This window comes from Labrus bergylta, chromosome 20, assembly GCF_963930695.1.
Source record: "Labrus bergylta chromosome 20, fLabBer1.1, whole genome shotgun sequence".
Lineage (NCBI taxonomy): Eukaryota > Metazoa > Chordata > Actinopteri > Labriformes > Labridae > Labrus > Labrus bergylta.
In genome coordinates, this window is record NC_089214.1 from 9,947,571 (window position 1) to 9,971,584 (window position 24,014).

A 24,014-nucleotide genomic window follows, 5' to 3' on the forward strand; every position below is an offset into this window, starting at 1 on the left:
AGGAGTAGGATACTACTTTGGATTGGAGCGTCAACATAGAGCCGTCTGTTTTTCCTCAGAACAAGCCGCTATTTTATGAGACTCATTTCACCCAAAAAAAACATTAATTTAGTATATTGTAGTCCAAGATCTTTATTGAGTGTTGCAGTGCAGAAAACACATCTCATCCCAACAGAACATGGTGAACAAAATTGTTGTCGAGACTGAATAAAGGCTCAAATAAAGGAAAATGCACACAGTGATCACGATTCTTTTTTTTATTATTATTAATCACTTCAAAAGTGAGTACAGAACAGAAAAAAAGACTTGAATATACAAAACACCCAGACAAAAATAAAAGCCGCTGATAATCATTTTAGCATCAGAGAACAATTTCTTCCTCAACGCAACTCAAATCTTGCTGTACTGACTATCTAATGTCTAAATGTTCAAACCATACTTACATACATAGGTGTATGGAACAGTTTTGACAAAATTAAAAAATAAACAAATGTCCAAAATGTAATTACTTTGGGTGAAGTTTTCTTATTGTGAACGATGACGCAGACAAACTGTGATGATGATATTAAGTGATTAATAATTGTTGCCGGGATATATTGGTTTGTCTACGTTCATTTACGCTGTTCCCACCACCTTTGCCACCAACTTCCTGTTCACCCGTGACCTATAAACACCTGACAATATCACCTGACCAATCAGATACGACAATCACAATCTAGTCCCCAATATAAGTAAATAAATAAACATACAAAACATTATCATTGAAATATGATACATAATTATGCAGTACACCCACTAATTCGGCTCCTACACTTGCATTTTCACTTGCCTATTGGTAAAACCGCCTGAACCTAGAACCTATGAACCTAGATTTCAATATGTGCTAAAAAAAAAAAAGAATGAACATCAACCTGCTGTTTAGGAGGTGATGTTCAGAGTTTCAGACCAGCTTTAAAAAGAGTGGTCTGTCTCAGATTATGATTCTTAGCTGAGGGAATCTTTCTGTATGAAAACATCTCGATTGAAATGTTTACTTTAGTCATTTAATGAAGCTCTGCAGCTTCAGCAGCATGATCTGTTCGTATCTCTATACATTTCTGTGATGTCTAAGGATCAGGTTCATGACAGAAAATCTGCCCACATTGTTAACTTCAGGTTATATTAAGCCTTTACATGGTACAAAGCAGACAATCCATACAATGACTGAATGATGATGATCCTTCAAAATGACGATGTGGATCATCATTTGAAATTAAACAGTTTCACATATCAACTAGTCTTTATTGATTGCCACAGATCCTTTTCAATCAATAAAATACATGAAACTCTGATGGGGTCAAATCTTCACAATCTTCGCAATTCCCAAAGTTGTAATAATGGGCATCATGCTTTGGTATCTTTTATTATTGCAGCTGCGGTTATCTTTCCCTAGCCGCAGCAGCAGTGTCTACACTTCTGTGCTTTTTTTCAAAGCGATTTTCCCACTAAATGCGATAACTGTGTTAACTGTGTTACTTTTAGAAAAAGAGGAAGAAAAGCATGGATAACAAGGGCTGTGTACAGTTTCACGAGCCACGTAACTTAAAGACAGCCCGGTTACATCGAACTTGCTTCGTTGTTGCCCTGACCTCTCTGGATCAAGACACAGCTGATCCTCTCTCAGCAGAACTCCTCTCTGATGACTCAGACACAGATCATTTCCATCTGAGGAGAGAAGGAGACACACAAAGGAGGTCAAAAGTTAAAGAGTTAAAACAGACCCGCGTATAAAGACCAGCAGTGATTTCGCTCTTTGCAGACCAGCACAGAGCCGCTGTGTAGTGCATTCAGTTGCCTTTCTTCATTTCTTCTTTCTTTATTCAGCTCCCATTTAAAATATTTTAATCTACTTTTGAAATGTTTAATTAAAAAATATGTTAAAGGTAGGGTTGGTAATTTTGACAGACACACTTTTTGCACGAGCCCACTCTCAAAGCATGAGCTGAGGTCCGCTTCTGTACCAATGGTGCTTGTGCATCTAAGTAAGGGGCGTGGCTTTTGAGGGTGCACAGAGGGGAGGGTGTGGGTTCAGACAGAGTACTTTTAAAATCATTCTAGTTTTCGAAAATTACCAACCCTGCCTTTAATATTGATTCAAGCTTATTTGAACAAATGAAACCATGATCAGTTCTTTATTTTTCTGCGTTTCTGTCTAATCCTGAAGCCTGTCATTGTTTTGGAAAGCCACCACTAGGTCTTTGCTTCATACTTAATTGCTTTGTTACAATATTGTTGACACCACGAGCACTCAGAACATACTCTACTGACCTCAGAGTCTCCAGTCTGCAGTTTGGACTCTTCACAAGCTCACACAGCAGCTTCACCTCTGAATCCTTCAGGTTGTTGTTACTCAGGTCCAGCTCTCTCAGATGGGAGGGGTTGGACTTCAGAGCTGAGGCCAGAGAAGAACAGCTGATCTCATACAAACTGCAACCCAGCAATCTAGATAAAAAAAATAAAAATCATTCCGATAAAACATTTTCGTCCAATGAGATGTGTTCAGGTTTAATAAGTGTAGCTCAACAGTTCATTGAAGAATCCCTAAAAGAAGTAGAGTTGCTTTGTTGTCTACAGACTTCATACAAATGTCACCACACCATTCATACACACATTCATGCCAACACAGATTAATCGGAGGCTGCTGATCTGAGGATTAATATCTGTTATCAGACTTTTTTTTTCAAAAATCACACGTATATCAAGAGTAAATTAATTTGAATATTTCAGAGAAAATGCTATATACCAATGTGAATCAAACAAAAATAAGAAACCTTCATTTACTTAAACAACTAACAGTGATCCCTTTTTAGTATTTTCTATGGTGGCTGGGAAAGGCCAAACATAATTACAATGTTTGGCCTTTCCAATCGGACTGAAATTTGTCTGAGTATTTTGTGATTGCAGACTCTAGTTTCAATAAAACATGAATAAGTGATCAAAACGAAGTAGACAACAGTCACATACGTTTGAATATTATATAGGTTCGATGTTAAATACACACAACATCCGGGATTGTCACAAAAATACATTTAAATAACCTCAGAGTCTCCAGTCTGCAGTTTGGACTGTGCAGAAAATCGCACAGCAGCTTCACTCCTGAATCCTTTAGGCTGTTGTAACTCAGCTCCAGCTCTCTCAGATGGGAGGGGTTGGACTTCAGCGCTGAGGCCAGAGAAGAACAGCTGATCTCTGACAAACTGCAGTAACTCAACCTGAATAAAGTACAACAAAACAAATATTTAGAAGGGGATGTTCCAACTTAAAACCATTCAATGTTTGACAAAGAAGTTCAATTAAGTGTAGCATGCTCAAATCTTATCTTGTGCGTGTACTTGAATAATCCTGAATAAAAATTCTATCATACAGATCTTTTTCTTGCAGTAATGTGGATAAACGTCTAATTTTGGTTCAGTTTGCTAAATGGACAATACCTTTCACATTAAAGGTGGAATCTCCCATTGCACCAACTACAAAAAACAAAATAGGTCTAAATAGTTTTTGTCATTATGGGCAAACACTGTACAAGGGTGAATTTTTGTATTATGCATCTGTTTTGATTTTATGAATGATACATGTTATCCATAGTTAGATGCGTAGCTGAACTCTGAAAAGAGGCCGTGATGTAACATTTTGTCATTAGGCTTAAAGCCCGCCTCTCAGCCTGTCGTTAGGTGGACTGAAAGTTAGGCTGAGACAGGATTTACAGCATGGCGGCTGCTGAGGAGCCTCCTGAGCCCCCTGCCGTAACAGATGGGTGACGTCACTCAGGCCTCTTACATTAATATTTACACTCTATGGTGTGTGTGTTTGTGTGTGTCAGGTCTGAGCGATTAACAGCATTTTCATCGTCATCACAATGAGAAAATGCGCAAAGGACACCTGAGAGCCATTGAATTAAAAAAACATGCATATACTTTTACAAATGAGAATTTAGAATTTTTCAGTATTCCGATCAGAGGGATAAAGGACAGGTTTTGTCAGGTACTTCTTCCAAGTTATTTCAACTTCTTGATGAGGAACAGTCAAGGCTCTTAGAAGGTCTGGGGGGGATTTTTTTAGTGCATGATTTTCCTAGTTATCTTCAGATTGTAGCTCAATAGAAGAAGAGGAAATTACATTATATTTATTAGAGCAAAAATGTAAAAATGGGGTCTGACCTCAGAGTCTCCAATCTACAGCTTGAACTCCTCAGAAAGCTGCACAGCAGCTTCACTCCTGAATCCTGCAGCTTGTTACTGCTCAGCTGCAGCTCCCTCAGATAGAACGGGTTGGACCACAGGGCTGAGGCCAGATTTGAACAGCTGATCTCTGACAAACTGTAGCCACTTAATCTAAGTAAAGAACAAATGATGTAGTTGAAGATCCATGTGCAATTAATATGTTCAAATTCTAAATGTAAAGCTCAAGATTGTTAGTGACAGGAGTGAAAATTAGCTTTTCCCACCAATGAGCATTACAAAAAATAAATAAATAAAAATAAATATGAAGTAAAGCCAAATAGCAACTTTATGGTGAATTATAAACATAAACCAGTAGTTAATTAAATCGTAAACTTACCTCACAGTCTCTACTCTACAGTTTGGACTCTGCAGAAACTCACACAGCAGCTCCACTACTGAATCCTGCAGCTCGTTCTCACCCAGATCCAGCTCTCTCAGATGGGAGGGGTTGGACATTAGTGCTGAGGCCAGAGAACAACAGCTGATCTCTGACAAACTGCAGTACCTCAACCTGAATAAAGTACCAAAAAAAAATCTTAAGAAGGTGATATTCTGACTTAAAATCATTCAATGGTCAATAATTAGTGTAGAGCTACAGTGACAGCATGTTTATTATTATGTGAATAATTTAACTTAAAAAGACAACATCCCTACTTGAAATCATTAAGGGGAGAATTCCCTAAGCATTGATTGAAGTTGTTTATAGCACCCTAAATAGCGTATTTCTTGCCTGATATCTACTTCATCTTAAGGTTGGATTCACAAAGCAAATGCACCAATGATATTCTAGGACAAACACACCCAGGAATGTCTCCACATGAAAAGTTAGTAAACATAAAAATTAGTCCCATTTAAAAAGGGGTAGAGCCCATGACAGCACTAGACAGCCCTGAACTGATTCTTGTCCTCATTGAAATCAGAATAATATTATTTACAGACTGTATTTGCAAACATTTAAACACCCATCAAACTAAAAGTGATAACAATCATAAGTATGCATTAGGGCTCATTTATTTACAAAAAGGCCAGATTTGCAGTGAATATCTTAATGACAAATTTATATGTGCTCAAGCACAACTGGACAATAATGACATTGTCTGTTCTGCAGCACAGGAAGGGGTCTATTTAACACAAGGTATGTGCTTTGAAAAAAGAGGCATTCTTTTTCTCTTTGCACAGGTAAACAGGCGCAAAAGCCGCACAATCATTTAATGAATTAAGCCCTGAGTGAATAATTTCAGCCATATTTCCCCATTTCAGTGTCACAACAAATTATACTCCATTTAAATCAGCAGACATTTACGAATGTATTCTGACCTCAGAGTCTTCAGTATACAGTATGGACTCTGCAGAAAATCCAACAGCAGCTTCCCTACTGAACCCTCCAGCCTGTTGTAGCTCAGATCCAGTTCTCTCAGGTGAGAGGGGTATGACTTCAAAGCTGAGGCCAGAGAAGAACAGCCGATCTCTGACAAACTGCAGTGATTTAATCTGTATATAAAAAAAGATTACCGTACATTACTGTCAGTTATTTCTTTATTAGACAAAAGCTACAGTAGTAACAAGAGTCAGTGAACTTACCCCAGAGTCTCCAGTTTACAGTATGGACTCTCCAGAAAATCAGACAGCAGCTTCACTCCTGAATCCTGCAGCTTGTTATCACTCAGTTGCAGCTCCCTTAAATAGTAGGGGTTGGACTTCAGAGCTGAAGCCAGAGAAGCACAGCTGGTCTCTGACAAACTGCAGCCACTTAATCTGGGTAAGGAATAAATGACAAAAATGTGAATAAATGTAATGTTTTCAAATGAGAACTCCAGGTTATGTCTGCAGAATCAGGTCTTGAGTTGCTCTTTCTTAAATGTTGCCTGGTAAAGGATGCAAAGATGAGGATTCATCTTTTGTGATGACTGTTTTAGCATCGTTGCAATAAGAATACTATTTCAAAAACCTCGATGGACTAGTGCAAGTGAGCAATTTTATAATGCAGGAGTTAACACTTGTCAGGCTCTTATGAGAAACTTAATGTACAAATGTATCTGCCGATTGAAAGATTCTCACAATTCCATTATTATGCTGTTGACAAATCCCAGTCATAGTTCTGTGCTACAAACAAGTGGATTGTACTAAATGGAAGGGTCCTGGTGTAGTCATTGGCCAAGACGGATCAGTAATTTTTGTCAAACACGGGGGCACCTACATTCGTGTACATCACTCTAGGCTTCAAAAGGTAGACAATCCCCAAACAATGCTGGGAAAAGTGGATAAACAGATGGAGGTAACTGAGACTCAAAACACATTACCTGAAACTGAGCTAAGTAATAACTTTAACACTGAAAATAAAAGTCAGGAAGAGCCGGCTACAAATAATGACCCCCTTAGTGTAGAGGACAACAGTGACCCCCTTCAGACAGTAGAACAGTCTAGAGGGGACGAGAATGGTAGTTCTTCTGACACAACACAAACACGCCCAATTAAGACTTTTGAAAGACTGCAGCTGAAAATTGGAAATGGGGTTATCTTCACAGACAATGATACTGGTCAAACACACATTGGGAAAATCCTCAGCCGGGCAGCAAGGCAGGAAAGGCAACAGGTAAACACAAATACTAGTACAAACTACAGTACACAGAGCCTGAAGAAATTGCTGACACAACAGCATCAGTTAACTTGGTACAAGTGAATGATGTTCAGGTAGTAACAGCTGAGCAAGAACAATTATGCACTGACAGGCACAAAGATGAAATACTTATTGTAAATGACAACATTTTCATGTCTGCCAAACATGCTGTGCTTAACAACTGGAAAAAGAATTAAGTGTTTGAAGAGGTGAAGGATGACGGCCAGAAATGCGTCTACAAGGTGGGTTTGCACTCTCAAGGAAACATCTGATGGTGTTGTACCAAAAGCTAGATTAGCTGCAAAAGGCTTTGAAGAAATGAACACTCAATAACTCCAAAAAGACTCAGCTACCTGTGCCTCAGTGTCTCTGAAAATGATTATGGCATATGCCAAAAGAAGTGGCCTCTGAACTCCATGGCCATTAAAGCAGCCTTTCTACAAGGTTAAGAGTTGGCTCGAAATGTGTATGTCAGGCCTCCCCAAGAAGCCCAGAGGGAAGGCCATCTTTGGAAGTTAAAAAAATGTGTTTATTTACGGTTTTGTGTGTGGGTGGGGGTGGGGTAGAGGGTATTTGTAACAAACAGATGTATACCATATGATATCGCTGATTTTATTTTTTGTTAAATAAAAATTGAAAGTCATTAAAAAAAAAAAAGTGTGTTTATTGTCTTGCAGATGCTTCTCTGTATTGGTATAACAGAGTAAAATACACAATGTAAAAGTTGGGAGCCACTGTGTCACAAGTTGATCCAGCAGTGTTCTACTGGCTGGATGACAATTTGATGGGGATTCTTGCTTGTCACGTGGATGATTTCATTTGGGGTGGTATAAAGAAATTTTCCCTCACTTGAAAGTTGTTTTCCAGGTTGGACATGAATAATACAACAGCTTCAACTACATTGGAATGGACATTCACTCTCTGAAGGATGAGATACAGGTACAACAAAGTATGTACATAACAAATCTGCAGCCCATTCCTGTGGACCCCACCACAGCAACAGAAAGAGAGGCTCCTTTAACAGAAACTGAAACTGAGATGCTCAAGTCAAAGATTGGCCAAATAATGTGGGTGGCAAGGCAGTGTAGACCCGACATTTTGTGTGATCAGGGATGAAAAAGGTGACATGGATCCAAACATCCCAGGGGGGGTCCGGGGGCATGCTCCCCCGGGAAGATTATTATTTTTTTTTTTAGATATCAGCTTTAAAATGTGAATTTACAAACAATTTTAGCATTCAAACCTACTAAAGAAGCAAACAATAACAAAAACACAATTGCTTGTCGATATCTATGTTCTGTTCTAACTTTTTGATAAAGCTTCAGTGAAACATGAGAAACCCGTGCTCCCAACCTTCAGTCCCTTTTTATAAATGGGATGAATATGCAGAACAGGGCTTAATATGTTCTACTAAAGGGTGATGTGAAGGGCAGTCACTGTGCAAGTAGCTTTCAGGGCAGAGTCTGAGAGAACATAATGCAGTCATCAAGTATGAAAATATTTTCACATATCTTCTATCATAAAATATGTAACATTGCCAATATATGTTACAACCTGAAGTTTTGATCCTGCTGATTTTCATTTTTATATTCCCTCTGGCCTTATTACATGTGTTGACCAGCTGTCACTTTAATGTTGCCTGGGATAATAATGAACCAGAAAGCTGTATGAAGTTACCTTCAAGCTAGCACACATTTCTCTCAACATCTTTACCTATGGCTACCAAACGGTAAATATGATCAGACATAATGTTTAACAGAAAGCCTGGCTTGCTAGCCAGACTTCGAATCTTTCCACAGTGTTATCACGGGAAAATAACGTTATGTAAATTAGCCATATGCTGCACATTGCGACTCATTGAATCAGGTTTCATGCTTCTTGCGGTCGGCACAGCAATATTGCGCAATCGTGGTCGGCGCGAGAATGATCCGCAGAGGATCTCAGCGCCCAGCTGCGCACCGTGCCAACCGCATTGCAATGATTGGCTACAGGGCCCGGAAGTACTTTCTTCAGGCCGCGTTAAGCAACCAGAGCGCTCTGACCGCAATCAGTATGAAACGACTCGACGTTTGCAGGGACCGTGCTCGCCGCGTCATAACCCCCCCCAAATATTTTTATTGCAGATCTAAATGAATCACACATATGACCTATTTGGGATCCAAAACGGCGAATTTCGCCGAAAGGTGACAAGTTTGCACCCCTGTGTTCAGACCCTGCACAGTGCAAACAAACTAATCAGAAAACTGCAATCAGAAGACGTGAGCTTGAGGTTTCAGCACCTTGGAGAAGACCGCTCGCTTAAACTAGTTGTGTTTAGTGATTCCTCAATGGGTAACCTCCCTGATGGAGGCACTCAAGGTGGACACCTCATCATGCTGATGAAAATTGACAAACCTTTTTTTTTTTTTTTTTTTTTTTTAAATGTTATGCATTATAATTTGTTAAATGAACACAAAACAAAACACACAGCTGACCTCAGAGTCTCCAGTCTGCAGTTTGGACTCTCAAGTCCAGCAGACAGCAGCTTGACTTCTGAATCCTGCAGCTTGTTGGAGCTTAGGTCCAGCTCCCTCAGATGGGAGGGGTTGGACTTCAGAGCCGAGGCCACGACTTCAAAGTGAGTCCCTGAGAGACCAACGGCACAAAGTCTGGTGACAGATAAAATTAGTTAAAACTGTCAATTTATAAATAAATATTATCACCATGATTTAAAACACATGGACAGAGATGTATTTGCATTCACTGTTTATTGTAACAATCTTTAGTTTTACATCTCCCTTTATCTCCTTTTTAGCTTAATCCATGTTCAATCCTCTTTTTTGTGTGGTATTAATATATTATAGGAGATGAAATAATCACTGAAAACATTTACAGGCCAAACTCTTAAGTACTGAAGATTTGTGTAGGTTTGTGTAAAGCTCCTTCAGACAAAGAAAGGTGGTTAATAGATTAAATAAGTTTCCTTTATTCAATAACTACAGTGGATTCTATAAATATTAACTTACACAGCCTTCTTGCAGTTCCTCACAGCTGGAATCAGTCTCAGCCGTCCCGCTTGTGTTGTGTTGTACTTCTGCAGGTCAAACTCATCCAATACCTTCTCTGACATCTGCAGCATGTAGGCCAGAGCAGAGCAGTGGATTTCAGAGAGTTTCTTCTCTGATCTGTTCTCTGACTTCAGGAACTCTTGGATCTCTTGATGTACTGAGAGGTCGTTCATCTCCATCAGACAGTTGAAAATGTTGATGCTTCTGTCAGGAGAAATTGTGGTCTTCTTCTTCTTCAGGTTGTTGATGATTCTTTGGATCATTTCTGGACTGTTATCTGTGCGAACCAGAAGGCCTCCTAAGAGTATCTGGTTAGACTCCAGAGACAGGCCATGAAGGAAGCGAACAAACAGGTCAAGGTGGCCATTTTTACTTCGCAGAGATTTTAATGTTGCTCCGTTAATGAGAACATCCAGGGTTGTATCTACGTGTTTTTGCCCGAGAAAAGATGCCAGTTCCTTTCTGTTCCAGTCTGTGTAACAATGCAACGTGTAGACTGCAGCCAGGAACTCCTGAACGCTCAGATGAACAAAGCAGTAGACTTTTTTCTGGAAGATCACACACTCTTGTTTGAAGACCTCTGTACAAACTCCTGAGTACACCGAGGCCTCTGTGACATCCAGACCACACCTCTCTAGGTCTTCTTGGTAGAACATGATGTTTCCATTCTTTAGATGTTCAAATGCCAGCCTCCCCAGCTTCAGAAGAACCTCCCTGTCAGCCTCCATCAGCTCATGTGAATTTGTCTCATGTCCCTGATCATACTTGATCTTCTTCCTCTTTGTCTGAACCAGCAGGAAGTGTGAGTACATGTCAGTCAGGGTCTTGGGCAGCTCTCCTCTCTGCTCTGTGGTCATCATATGCTCCAGAACTGTAGCAGTGATCCAGCAGAAGACAGGGATCAGACACATGATGTGGAGGCTCCTGGATGCCTTGATATGTGAGATGATTCTGCTGGACAGATTCTCATCACTGAACCTCCTCCTGAAGTACTCCTCCTTCTGGGCGTCAGTGAAGCCTCGTACTTCTGTTAGCCTGTCAACACATGAAGGAGGGATCTGATTGGCTGCTGCAGGTCGAGAGGTTATCCAGATGAGAGCTGAGGGAAGCAGATTCCCTTTGATGAGGTTTGTTAACAGTGTATTTAATGATGACTTCTGAGTGACATCAGAAACAACCTCACTGTTTTGGAAATCGAAATAAAGTCTGCTTTCATCCAGGCCGTCAAAGATGAACAACAGTTTACAGAGAGCGAGCGTCTCTGCTGTGACCTTCTGTAATGTTGGATGGAAAACATGGAGCAGCTGAAGAAGACTGCAACGCTCATTTCTGATCAAGTTCAGCTCCCTGAATGAAAGCAGAATCACCAGACTGACGTCTTGGTTTCCTGAGCCCTCTGCCCAGTCCAGAGTGAACTTCTGCACTGAGAAAGTTTTTCCAACACCAGCGACGCCGTTTGTCAGAACCACTCTGATGTGTTTCTGTTGGTCAGGGAAGGCTTTAAAGATGTCCTGGCACTTGATCGGTGTGTCATGGAGGGTCTTCAACTGGCAAGCTTTCTCAAGCTGTCTCACCTCATGTTGCATGTTCACCTCTTCACTCTGCCCCTCTGTGATGTAGAGCTCAGTGTAGATCTTGTTGAGGAGGGTTCTAATTCCTGCTTCATCACTTCCTTCAGTCACACGTTCACATCTACTCCTCAGATTGACTTTATGTTCATCCAAAACCTCCAGCAGACCAGTTTTTGCTGAAAAAGAAAGTTTGAGACAAAACAAAGAAAACTTGAGCTGGTAAATACGGCAATTGCCTAGATTATATAGTGACTAATCAAGAGGGTATACATTAGAAAAGATTATTAAGACCATCTGATATAAATAGTGCTGTGGAAGTCACAATTTCTCCTGAACCCAGAAGCTTACAAGCTGATGACAGTCATATCTGCTGGAGCGGATGTGTTTTCAGACTTGAAGGCATAAGCACAAAGGTGTAAAGTCTTACATTGTTCAGTGCTGGTCTGGCTGAGTATCTGCAGTCCAGGTCCTATTCTGGTTCCACATTGTGGACAGTAGACTCCTGTTGGACCAGACTGGGTCCAGCAGAAGGTAATGCACTGTCTGCAAAACCAGTGTCTACAGCTGGTAAAGACTGGATCAATCAGGACGCCCAGACACACAGCACAGCAGGATGGCTGCTCCTCCATAATACGACTCCTCTTCCTCTGTCTGTGAAGACATGTCTTAATAATTAAACTGATCGTTGACTGTTCAAAATATGAAGATTTCACAAATATAATCTAGACGCTCAGATGATAAGAGAGAGCCGGTTATGTGTTCCCTCTTATGTTTGCATTCAGCTCATAGACTCTAGTGAAAATTATTCATTGTATTTCAACCCTCCTCAGTTCATAAAGCCTAATAGTAGCTTCACTGACTCCTGAAGAAATTATGAACTGAACAAATAACCACAACCAGTGACTATTTCATTATCTTCCTTGCTGTCTTAAGAAAACGTTGAATGATCTTGTTAGGAAATGTAATAATCCGGCCTGTCTGTCTGTGTCTGAGGAGCGACCTTTGTGAACCTCCATAATGATGTTTTAATTTTAAGCCTGTTATATGTTCATTTCCAATAGGCTATCCTTTTGATCAGTTTAACATTAACCCTTATAAATCAGTCAACCAATCAGAACTCAACCCACAAATCATTATAGTCTGGTTCAGAAGGTCAGTTCCTCTTCCTTCCTCCACTCTGGATGGAACAACATGGCAGATCGGCGTCCGTAATGGTGATCGTCATACTCATTAAACTTTAGTAACAAAGATTCAGCACTCAGTAGTGAGTTTCTTAAATTGTTTTTGTGTTTGTTAACTTCAAAACTCCCGCAACAGCTGCGGCAACTTCCAATACAAAATCTCCTTTGAAAAGCTGCTAATTTAAACCACATTGTGGATCAGAAAAGTTGCTTGTATTTAATTTTGTATTGATTATTTTGTAAGGAATTCTATTAAATTCAGTTTTATCATTTACATTTTTTTATGTATTCTTTATTTTACGGGGGGGGGGGGGACTATGTTAGGCCATAATCCATCTGATTCATACACACAAGCTGTAAGTTTCCTGCCATGCACATAGCGACACAAACACTACTGTGACTATGGCTGGGTGATAGGACTAAAAAAGTTATCACGATAAAGAATGTCATATCAGATAATATCGATAACTATCACGATCAGATTTTTGTTCCTGTAAGTTTCCATTCCGCTCCAAACTTTGGTATACCTGCCTATCCATATCCCTGCGACATGATTGGCTGCTCACTTTTTTCTTCTTTGATGGCAACTAGCATATAAGGCACATTAGCACCCCTGTTAATAGTGTTTTGGTGGTGTAGTTACAGGTTTAAATATATCAAACATTTATCAATGTTATATTTATAATGAGAAAAAATTATATCGCGATAATTATCGTTTTATAGCCCAGGCCTAACTGTGACAGCCACTTACACAAAAGCAAACATGTCAGCAGCGTAAAAGCAAGGTGCTCATCAGCAGAAGAGAGGAAGCATTGACCTACTGCACAGTTAACAAGGATTGTTTTCCAGCACTTGCTCCTCTTCCCCAAAAGTGCCTCACTGCCCAAGGGCAGATCTGCGCATCTGGTGTGTCAGCATGTACTGTATGTGTGCTCGCGCTTTTTTTGGGGGTGTAAAGTACATTTAATTGTTATTTCATATTTTTTGGTTACGGTGACAAAACCTCAGCATGTGAGCGTGTGTTTAATAAGTTTTACCTGCTGTGAGACGTATCACTTTGCAGGAAATTTTATAAATGAATGCATATTTATAATAAACTGATATGAAACAACATAAAAATGCTAATCATGTCTTATTTTAATAGATAATTTAACATGTATGTTTTTTGTTTTGACTCTACATACATGAAGACACTTCCACCAAAAATGATGGCATACAAAGTAAAAGGTAATAAAAGGTTTGACAAAGAATTAGCGTTTGTGCATGTTAACGTCAGCTTGTCTGGGTGAGTAACTCACAGATACTGAGACAAAGTAGGCTCGAATCATTTCTCTTTAAATCACTTAATGTAAGGGAGCAAATACATCTGAGTAGAAATGGAAGCATTCTTTTCTGTGGGGCCAGGCTCATGACTGCAGTTTAAAGGAGGTTCTTTGGATAATAACTCTTCAAACTGTAACTAAAAGGAACATTGAAACCACTTATTTCTTGGTGACATACTGTACATTTAAATATAATTGTATTATTTAAAAAACTAGGGCTGTCAGCATTAACTATCTAATCACAATTAATTTAGGTCTAAAATTAAAAAAATAATTCATTTTTTCAATCTCGATTAATCACATGCTATTTCGTCCCTTTCGGCGCACCATAGAGAAGCCTTATCAGTTTTCCCTATAGTCACAGTGACGGAAAAGAACGACACTGCTAAATCTTTGAATGTCTCATTTCACTTTAAAAGACAGCTAGGATGACGAATCAAAAGTAATATCCACCCTATGATGACACCTTGTTATTTAGTTTATGATCCATAACTGGTTCCTTTTCTGTGGTTAAGTTAATGTCGTAGCCCAAAAACAACCAGGTCTTTTCTTTATTTAAAAAAAACATGAATTCAAACAGCAAATGAAGTACTCTAAGCTTAAGACAATACACACATTTCAAATAAAAGTGCACTGCTGATGTTAATTAGGTGGTTTAAACGTTTATATCAGTTCTCTAACATAAGATCATATCTTTCTAGGTGCCTGACTTCTGTCACTGACACAAACAGGGTGATGATTTATGTGGAAATCAGTTGATTTTAGTTAGCTGATCCATTTAAGTATATATATAAAATAATCTGAAGTGAAAGCAATTCAGTGACTTCTTACTTTGAGTGTGAAAGTTCAGGATCATTTCTGAAGTTTAATGGAAATTCTTTGGAGAGGTCACTACTCATAGACAGACAGCTGGGTACAGGAGACTCTGATGTCGGTCTGCTGGACTCAAATCTGTAAAAACCAAACATGTTTTATATTCATTAGGGATGTGATTGGGAAAGGACAAAAACAGGAACCCACCCCCATTCCAAAGAATAGAAATGTATTAAATTCTTATAGTAAAGTATGTGCAACATTTTACATATAAATATAGCAGAAATCCAGTATATCCTTTGTAAATGTCTCTCTGAGTTATGACTGTCTACAATGTGTGAGTAGCGTGAGTCCTGTTGGCTGTATTGTTGTCAGAGCCATATTTACACAGCGTTTAGATGGACAGGACGGCCTGCCTCATCCCCTTGTGTATAAAATCTATTTAAGTCAAGTAGTAGAGAAAAGAAGAATAACATAGCCTACTCACAGTTTATTTGAATGTCAAGTAAGCGTTTTTAGATCATGGTCATTCTGTATCAATTTACATGCAATGTGAAACAGGCTAACTAAAGAGGGCTAACAGTAGCCTGCTAACACAAAAATGCAGGCCACGGGCAACTGTAGCTCGAGCCAAGGACAATTTTGTCCTCCGCTTACACTTAATGGTGTGTCAGTATGGTGCATTCCAATTTATAACTACTTTGTGTGAACGTGAGGAGAGGGGGGTTGGTGATGTGTCGCTGGGGGAGTGCAGAGGCTTCAGAATAGCGAAAGTGCACCGAACAGCAGTTTGTTTTGGTTTCATACTGGTGCTCAAGGACGACATTTACTGGATTAAAAAGTCACACAATCTACCTTTAAAATGTTAAAATGCAAAAATAGTGTGTGCCAACAAATTCTTTCTTTAAAAAGCTTTATATTTAAAAAAGCTGAACTGAAAGCAATTCAGTGACTTCTTACTTTGAGTGTGAAAGTTCAGGATCATTTCTGAAGTTTAATGGAAATTCTTTGGAGAGGTCACTACTCATAGACAGACAGCTGGGTACAGGAGACTCTGATCTCTGTCTGCTGGACTCAAATCTGTAAAAATCAAACATGTTTTATATTCATTAGGGATGTGATTGGGAAAGGACAAAAACAGGAACCCACCCCCATTCCAAAGAATAGAAATGTATTAAATTCTTATAGTAAAGTATGTGCAACATTTTACATATAAATATAGCAGAAATCCAGTATATCCTTTGTAAATGTCTCTCTGAGTTATGACTGTCTACAATGTGTGAGTAGCGTGAGTCCTGTTGGCTGTATTGTTGTCAGAGCCATATTTACACAGCGTTTAGATGGACAGGACGGCCTGCCTCATCCCCTTGTGTATAAAATCTATTTAAGTCAAGTAGTGGAGAAAAGAAGAATAACATAGCCTACTCACAGTTTATTTGAATGTCAAGTAAGCGTTTTTAGATCATGGTCATTCTGTATCAATTTACATGCAATGTGAAACAGGCTAACTAAAGAGGGCTAACAGTAGCCTGCTAACACAAAAATGCAGGCCATGGGCAACTGTAGCTCGAGCCAAGGACAATTTTGTCCTCCGCTTACACTTAATGGTGTGTCAGTATGGTGCATTCCAATTTATAACTACTTTGTGTGAACGTGAGGAGAGGGGGGTTGGTGATGTGTCGCTGGGGGAGTGCAGAGGCTTCAGAATAGCGAAAGTGCACCGAACAGCAGTTTGTTTTGGTTTCATACTGGTGCTCAAGGACGACATTTACTGGATTAAAAAGTCACACAATCTACCTTTAAAATGTTAAAATGCAAAAATAGTGTGTGCCAACAAATTCTTTCTTTAAAAAGCTTTATATTTAAAAAAGCTGAACTGAAAGCAATTCAGTGACTTCTTACTTTGAGTGTGAAAGTTCAGGATCATTTCTGAAGTTTAATGGAAATTCTTTGGAGAGGTCACTACTCATAGACAGACAGCTGGGTACAGGAGACTCTGATCTCTGTCTGCTGGACTCAAATCTGTAAAAACCAAACATGTTTTATATTCATTAGGGATGTGATTGGGAAAGGACAAAAACAGGAACCCACCCCCATTCCAAAGAATAGAAATGTATTAAATTCTTATAGTAAAGTATGTGCAACATTTTACATATAAATATAGCAGAAATCCAGTATATCCTTTGTAAATGTCTCTCTGAGTTATGACTGTCTACAATGTGTGAGTAGCGTGAGTCCTGTTGGCTGTATTGTTGTCAGAGCCATATTTACACAGCGTTTAGATGGACAGGACGGCCTGCCTCATCCCCTTGTGTATAAAATCTATTTAAGTCAAGTAGTAGAGAAAAGAAGAATAACATAGCCTACTCACAGTTTATTTGAATGTCAAGTAAGCGTTTTTAGATCATGGTCATTCTGTATCAATTTACATGCAATGTGAAACAGGCTAACTAAAGAGGGCTAACAGTAGCCTGCTAACACAAAAATGCAGGCCACGGGCAACTGTAGCTCGAGCCAAGGACAATTTTGTCCTCCGCTTACACTTAATGGTGTGTCAGTATGGTGCATTCCAATTTATAACTACTTTGTGTGAACGTGAGGAGAGGGGGGTTGGTGATGTGTCGCTGGGGGAGTGCAGAGGCTTCAGAATAGCGAAAGTGCACCGAACAGCAGTTTGTTTTGGTTTCATACTGGTGCTCAAGGACGACATTTACTGGATTAAAAAGTCACACAATCTACCTTTAAAATGTTAAAATGCAAAAATAGTGTGTGCCAACAAATTCTTTCTTTAAAAAGCTTTATATTTAAAAAAGCTGAACTGAAAGCAATTCAGTGACTTCTTACTTTGAGTGTGAAAGTTCAGGATCATTTCTGAAGTTTAATGGAAATTCTTTGGAGAGGTCACTACTCATAGACAGACAGCTGGGTACAGGAGACTCTGATCTCTGTCTGCTGGACTCAAATCTGTAAAAACCAAACATGTTTTATATTCATTAGGGATGTGATTGGGAAAGGACAAAAACAGGAACCCAACCCCCATTCCAAAGAATAGAAATGTATTAAATTCTTATAGTAAAGTATGTGCGACATTTAACATATAAATATAGCAGAAATCCAGTATATCCTTTGTAAATGTCTCTCTGAGTTATGACTGTCTACAATGTGTGAGTAGCGTGAGTCCTGTTGGCTGTATTGTTGTCAGAGCCATATTTACACAGCGTTTAGATGGACAGGACGGCCTGCCTCATCCCCTTGTGTATAAAATCTGTTTAAGTCATGTAGTAGAGAAAAGAAGAATAACATAGCCTACTCACAGTTTATTTGAATGTCAAGTAAGCGTTTTTAGATCATGGTTATTATGTTTCATTTTACATGCAATGTGAAACAGGCTAACTAAAGAGGGCTAACAGTAGCCTGCTAACACAAAAATGCAGGCCACGGGCAACTGTAGCCTGAGCCAAGGACAATTTTGTCCTCCGCTTACACTTAATGGTGTGTCAGTATGGTGCGTTCCACTTTATAACTACTTTGTGTGAACGTGAGGAGGGGGGGGTTGGTGATGTGTCGCTGGGGGAGCGCAGAGGCTTCAGAATAGCAGAGGTGTAACAGAAGAGGAGTTTGTTTTGGTTTCAAGCTGGTGCCCAAGGGCAGTATCTACTGGATTTAAAAGTCACACATTCTACCTTTAAAATGTTAAAATGCAAAAACAGTGTGTGCCAACAAATTCTTTCTTTAAAAAGCTTTATATTTAAAAAAGCTGAACTGAAAGCAATTCAGTGACTTCTTACTTTGAGTGTGAAAGTTCAGGATCATTTCTGAAGTTTAATGGAAATTCTTTGGAGAGGTCACTACTCATAGACAGACAGCTGGGTACAGGAGACTCTGATCTCGGTCTGCTGGACTCAAATCTGTAAAAATCAAACATGTTTTATATTCATTAGGGATGTGATTGGGAAAGGACAAAAACAGGAACCCACCCCCATTCCAAAGAATAGAAATGTATTAAATTCTTATAGTAAAGTATGTGCGACATTTAACATATAAATATAGCAGAAATCCAGTATATCCTTTGTAAATGTCTCTCTGAGTTATGACTGTCTACAATGTGTGAGTAGCGTGAGTCCTGTTGGCTGTATTGTTGTCAGAGCCATATTTACACAGCGTTTAGATGGACAGGACGGCCTGCCTCATCCCCTTGTGTATAAAATCTATTTAAGTCAAGTAGTGGAGAAAAGAAGAATAACATAGCCTACTCACAGTTTATTTGAATGTCAAGTAAGCGTTTTTAGATCATGGTCATTCTGTATCAATTTACATGCAATGTGAAACAGGCTAACTAAAGAGGGCTAACAGTAGCCTGCTAACACAAAAATGCAGGCCACGGGCAACTGTAGCTCGAGCCAAGGACAATTTTGTCCTCCGCTTACACTTAATGGTGTGTCAGTATGGTGCATTCCAATTTATAACTACTTTGTGTGAACGTGAGGAGAGGGGGGTTGGTGATGTGTCGCTGGGGGAGTGCAGAGGCTTCAGAATAGCGAAAGTGCACCGAACAGCAGTTTGTTTTGGTTTCATACTGGTGCTCAAGGACGACATTTACTGGATTAAAAAGTCACACAATCTACCTTTAAAATGTTAAAATGCAAAAATAGTGTGTGCCAACAAATTCTTTCTTTAAAAAGCTTTATATTTAAAAAAGCTGAACTGAAAGCAATTCAGTGACTTCTTACTTTGAGTGTGAAAGTTCAGGATCATTTCTGAAGTTTAATGGAAATTCTTTGGAGAGGTCACTACTCATAGACAGACAGCTGGGTACAGGAGACTCTGATCTCTGTCTGCTGGACTCAAATCTGTAAAAATCAAACATGTTTTATATTCATTAGGGATGTGATTGGGAAAGGACAAAAACAGGAACCCAACCCCCATTCCAAAGAATAGAAATGTATTAAATTCTTATAGTAAAGTATGTGCAACATTTTACATATAAATTTAGCAGAAATCCAGTATATCCTTTGTAAATGTCTCTCTGAGTTATGACTGTCTACAATGTGTGAGTAGCGTGAGTCCTGTTGGCTGTATTGTTGTCAGAGCCATATTTACACAGCGTTTAGATGGACAGGACGGCCTGCCTCATCCCCTTGTGTATAAAATCTGTTTAAGTCATGTAGTAGAGAAAAGAAGAATAACATAGCCTACTCACAGTTTATTTGAATGTCAAGTAAGCGTTTTTAGATCATGGTTATTATGTTTCATTTTACATGCAATGTGAAACAGGCTAACTAAAGAGGGCTAACAGTAGCCTGCTAACACAAAAATGCAGGCCACGGGCAACTGTAGCCTGAGCCAAGGACAATTTTGTCCTCCGCTTACACTTAATGGTGTGTCAGTATGGTGCGTTCCACTTTATAACTACTTTGTGTGAACGTGAGGAGAGGGGGGTTGGTGATGTGTCGCTGGGGGAGTGCAGAGGCTTCAGAATAGCAGAGGTGTAACAGAAGAGGAGTTTGTTTTGGTTTCAAGCTGGTGCCCAAGGGCAGCATCTACTGGATTTAAAAGTCACACATTCTACCTTTAAAATGTTAAAATGCAAAAACAGTGTGTGCCAACAAATTCTTTCTTTAAAAAGCTTTATATTTAAAAAAGCTGAACTGAAAGCAATTCAGTGACTTCTTACTTTGAGTGTGAAAGTTCAGGATCATTTCTGAAGTTTAATGGAAATTCTTTGGAGAGGTCACTACTCATAGACAGACAGCTGGGTACAGGAGACTCTGATCTCGGTCTGCTGGACTCAAATCTGTAAAAATCAAACATGTTTTATATTCATTAGGGATGTGATTGGGAAAGGACAAAAACAGGAACCCACCCCCATTCCAAAGAATAGAAATGTATTAAATTCTTATAGTAAAGTATGTGCGACATTTAACATATAAATATAGCAGAAATCCAGTATATCCTTTGTAAATGTCTCTCTGAGTTATGACTGTCTACAATGTGTGAGTAGCGTGAGTCCTGTTGGCTGTATTGTTGTCAGAGCCATATTTACACAGCGTTTAGATGGACAGGACGGCCTGCCTCATCCCCTTGTGTATAAAATCTATTTAAGTCAAGTAGTGGAGAAAAGAAGAATAACATAGCCTACTCACAGTTTATTTGAATGTCAAGTAAGCGTTTTTAGATCATGGTCATTCTGTATCAATTTACATGCAATGTGAAACAGGCTAACTAAAGAGGGCTAACAGTAGCCTGCTAACACAAAAATGCAGGCCACGGGCAACTGTAGCTCGAGCCAAGGACAATTTTGTCCTCCGCTTACACTTAATGGTGTGTCAGTATGGTGCATTCCAATTTATAACTACTTTGTGTGAACGTGAGGAGAGGGGGGTTGGTGATGTGTCGCTGGGGGAGTGCAGAGGCTTCAGAATAGCGAAAGTGCACCGAACAGCAGTTTGTTTTGGTTTCATACTGGTGCTCAAGGACGACATTTACTGGATTAAAAAGTCACACAATCTACCTTTAAAATGTTAAAATGCAAAAATAGTGTGTGCCAACAAATTCTTTCTTTAAAAAGCTTTATATTTAAAAAAGCTGAACTGAAAGCAATTCAGTGACTTCTTACTTTGAGTGTGAAAGTTCAGGATCATTTCTGAAGTTTAATGGAAATTCTTTGGAGAGGTCACTCTTCATAGACAGACAGCTGGGTACAGGAGACTCTGATCTCGGTCTGCTGGACTCAAATCTGCAAAAACCAAACATGTTTTATACTTATCAGAGATGTGATTGGCAAAGGAAGAAAAACAGGACTCCACCCCCCTTCCAAAAAGTAGAAAAATGTATTAAAGAGTAACTAAACCCTAAAACCACTTTTTTCAACTATAAACCTCTGTATTTGAGTATTAAGTAGTGTTATGGATCAATCCAAGTCCCAATCTCAACATTTGAGTACAAAGTATTGAAATTTGAAATATTGTGTTAGAAATGTGCAAAGTGTCTGCCCTTCCGTTTGAAAAATTCTAACGACTGTGTGGAGTACAGTACTACGTAGGAGTGACTTACTACGTCACCAAACCTATAAAATCCTCGTCACCCGACTCGGCGACCTGTGGGGAGTCAAGTGTGTGTGTCTATTTTAGTGATGTGTAGTTCGTGAACGATTCGTTCAAAACGAACGAATCATCTGGGTGAACGAACTGAACTGAATCACTTACTGAAAAGAGTCGTTCATTTCTCAACTTCAGTTGCGCTCTCCTCTCTCCCGTCTCGTATCTCTCTCCAGACCGCAAGAGTCGCTCAAAGCCCGCCCTCCCTCTCCCTTTTATGTCAGTGATAATTACTCAGAGCCAACAGGACAGAGTCGGTCGAGAGCTCTGTGTCGCTAAAGCTCGCCCTTACTTCTCCCTCTCATGTCTCCAAAATTGAGGAAGTAGCAAATATATTATTTAACATTTAGGTGTCGTGAAAATGTATGTGCTTTTTTATAGCTGCTGTCAGTTTGCAAACGGCTTTTATATCCAACTTAATTTCACTCAGCTGACTGTTTTAATATCCACTAACGATCGTGTTTCAGTCAACACAGTGTGAGTGAGTGAGTGTGTGTGTGTGTGTGTGTGTGTGTGTGTGTGTGTGTGTGTGTGTGTGTGTGTGTGTGTGTGTGTGTGTGTGTGTGCATGCGTGCGTGCGTGCGACTGAGGCTGGTGACTCTGCGCTCGCTGGGGGAGTGCAGAGGCTTCAGAATAGCGAAAGTGCACCGAACAGCAGTTTGTTTTGGTTTCATACTGGTGCTCAAGGACGACATTTACTGGATTACTGACTGAGCCAACAGGACAGAGTCGGTCTTACTTCTCCCTCTCATGTCTCCAAAATTGAGGAAGTAGCAAATATATTATTTAACATTTAGGTGTCGTGAAAATGTATGTACTTTTTTATAGCTGCTGTCAGTTTGCAAACGGAAACGGAACACTGAAAATAACTGCTTTTCACATCACTAGTGTATTTGTGTGTGTGGGGCAAACATTGTATCATGTTGCAGCTGATGACGTCGCAAAGCAGTGAGTGGGCGTGTCCCCCCCTTCTCGAAGTTGATACATTGACATTCTAAATGCATTTTTTTAAATTCCAGGGTAGAGCGGTACAACTGAAAAATGTTCAAATGTTAAAATTCAAAAATCGTGCAGGGCAACCATTTTTTTAAATGTATTTAAAAAATAATAATAATTTTAAATTCAATTGCTTCTTACTTTGAGTGTGAAAGTTCAGGTTCACTTATGCAGACCAAATGTAAATCTTCTAACCAGCTAGGCACAGGAGGAGACTCTTCTCTGTCCTCCTCCTTTAGACAAACACTCATGTCTGGTCTGAAGTCAGTCTGGGATCAAAAACAATAACAGTGACTGTTAGCACCATAAACTGTAAAAGCACAGACAACAAGAAGTAGGAAAAACCCGTTTGGAAAAACACACACACACACACACACACACACACACACACACACACACACACACACACACACATACGCACACACACACACACACACACACACACACACACACACACACACACACACACACACATACGCACACACAGGGCATACAAAACAGGAAAAGACAGAGCCCATACAGTAACACACATATTAACCAAAGTTGTGACTATCTCTGTAGTACAGTTGACAAGGAGAAAACTGAAGGGAAAATATAAAAAATAGACACTCACCCTGCTTCACTACGTCAGTGTTCGGATCTGCGATCACTCGTCTCAAAATGGAGTTTACTTTCGGTTTTGGCTCGACTGCGCTGAGCCTGGATCACATGGTTAGTGCTGCGCCTCTCCATTTACAGTGTGTGTGTGTGTGTGTGTGTGTGTGTGTGTGTGTGTGTGTGTGTGTGTCACAGAGATAAGTTTCTAAACTTCTCTTTCAGCCTGAATTAGGTCTAAACTTGTTTATGTTTAAATGCTGGAGCTCTGATCAGTTATATTTTCTCATTTATGTTCCAACTGATTTAAGTTAATGTTTAAATAGCCTACTTAATTAATATTATCAATACTTTATCAAATTATAATAAATCGTTGGAAAAAAAAAAAAGTTGGACTGGATGATGAACCGAAACTTTCAATTCATGTAACATTATCCACAGCAATTTAAACTATTCTTTGTAGGTTTAAGTAGGTGATCTCACTCTGTGGGGTTCTCCTAAAACAGTTCTGCTGTTT

General features: G+C 39.5%; 1 protein-coding gene and 1 pseudogene across 1 annotated transcript; both read right to left on the reverse strand.

Moving 5' to 3' along the window:
- Nucleotides 1-242: 242 nt before the first annotated feature.
- On the reverse strand, nt 243-9,595 carry LOC109992274 (ribonuclease inhibitor-like; annotated as a pseudogene).
- Nucleotides 9,596-9,877: 282 nt separating this feature from the next.
- LOC109979392 (NACHT, LRR and PYD domains-containing protein 3-like) lies at nt 9,878-23,632 on the reverse strand. Its single transcript, XM_065948564.1, has 12 exons — nt 23,517-23,632; nt 23,045-23,172; nt 21,427-21,546; nt 20,485-20,604; nt 19,541-19,660; nt 18,599-18,718; nt 17,655-17,774; nt 16,713-16,832; nt 15,771-15,890; nt 14,829-14,948; nt 11,922-12,145; nt 9,878-11,670 (listed from the first exon to the last, which is right to left on the reverse strand). Exons 2-12 carry the CDS (start codon nt 23,152-23,154, stop codon nt 9,878-9,880), a joined length of 3,087 nt encoding a protein of 1,028 aa, XP_065804636.1. The 5' UTR covers nt 23,155-23,172; nt 23,517-23,632.
- Between the last annotated feature and the right edge of the window lie 382 nt (nt 23,633-24,014).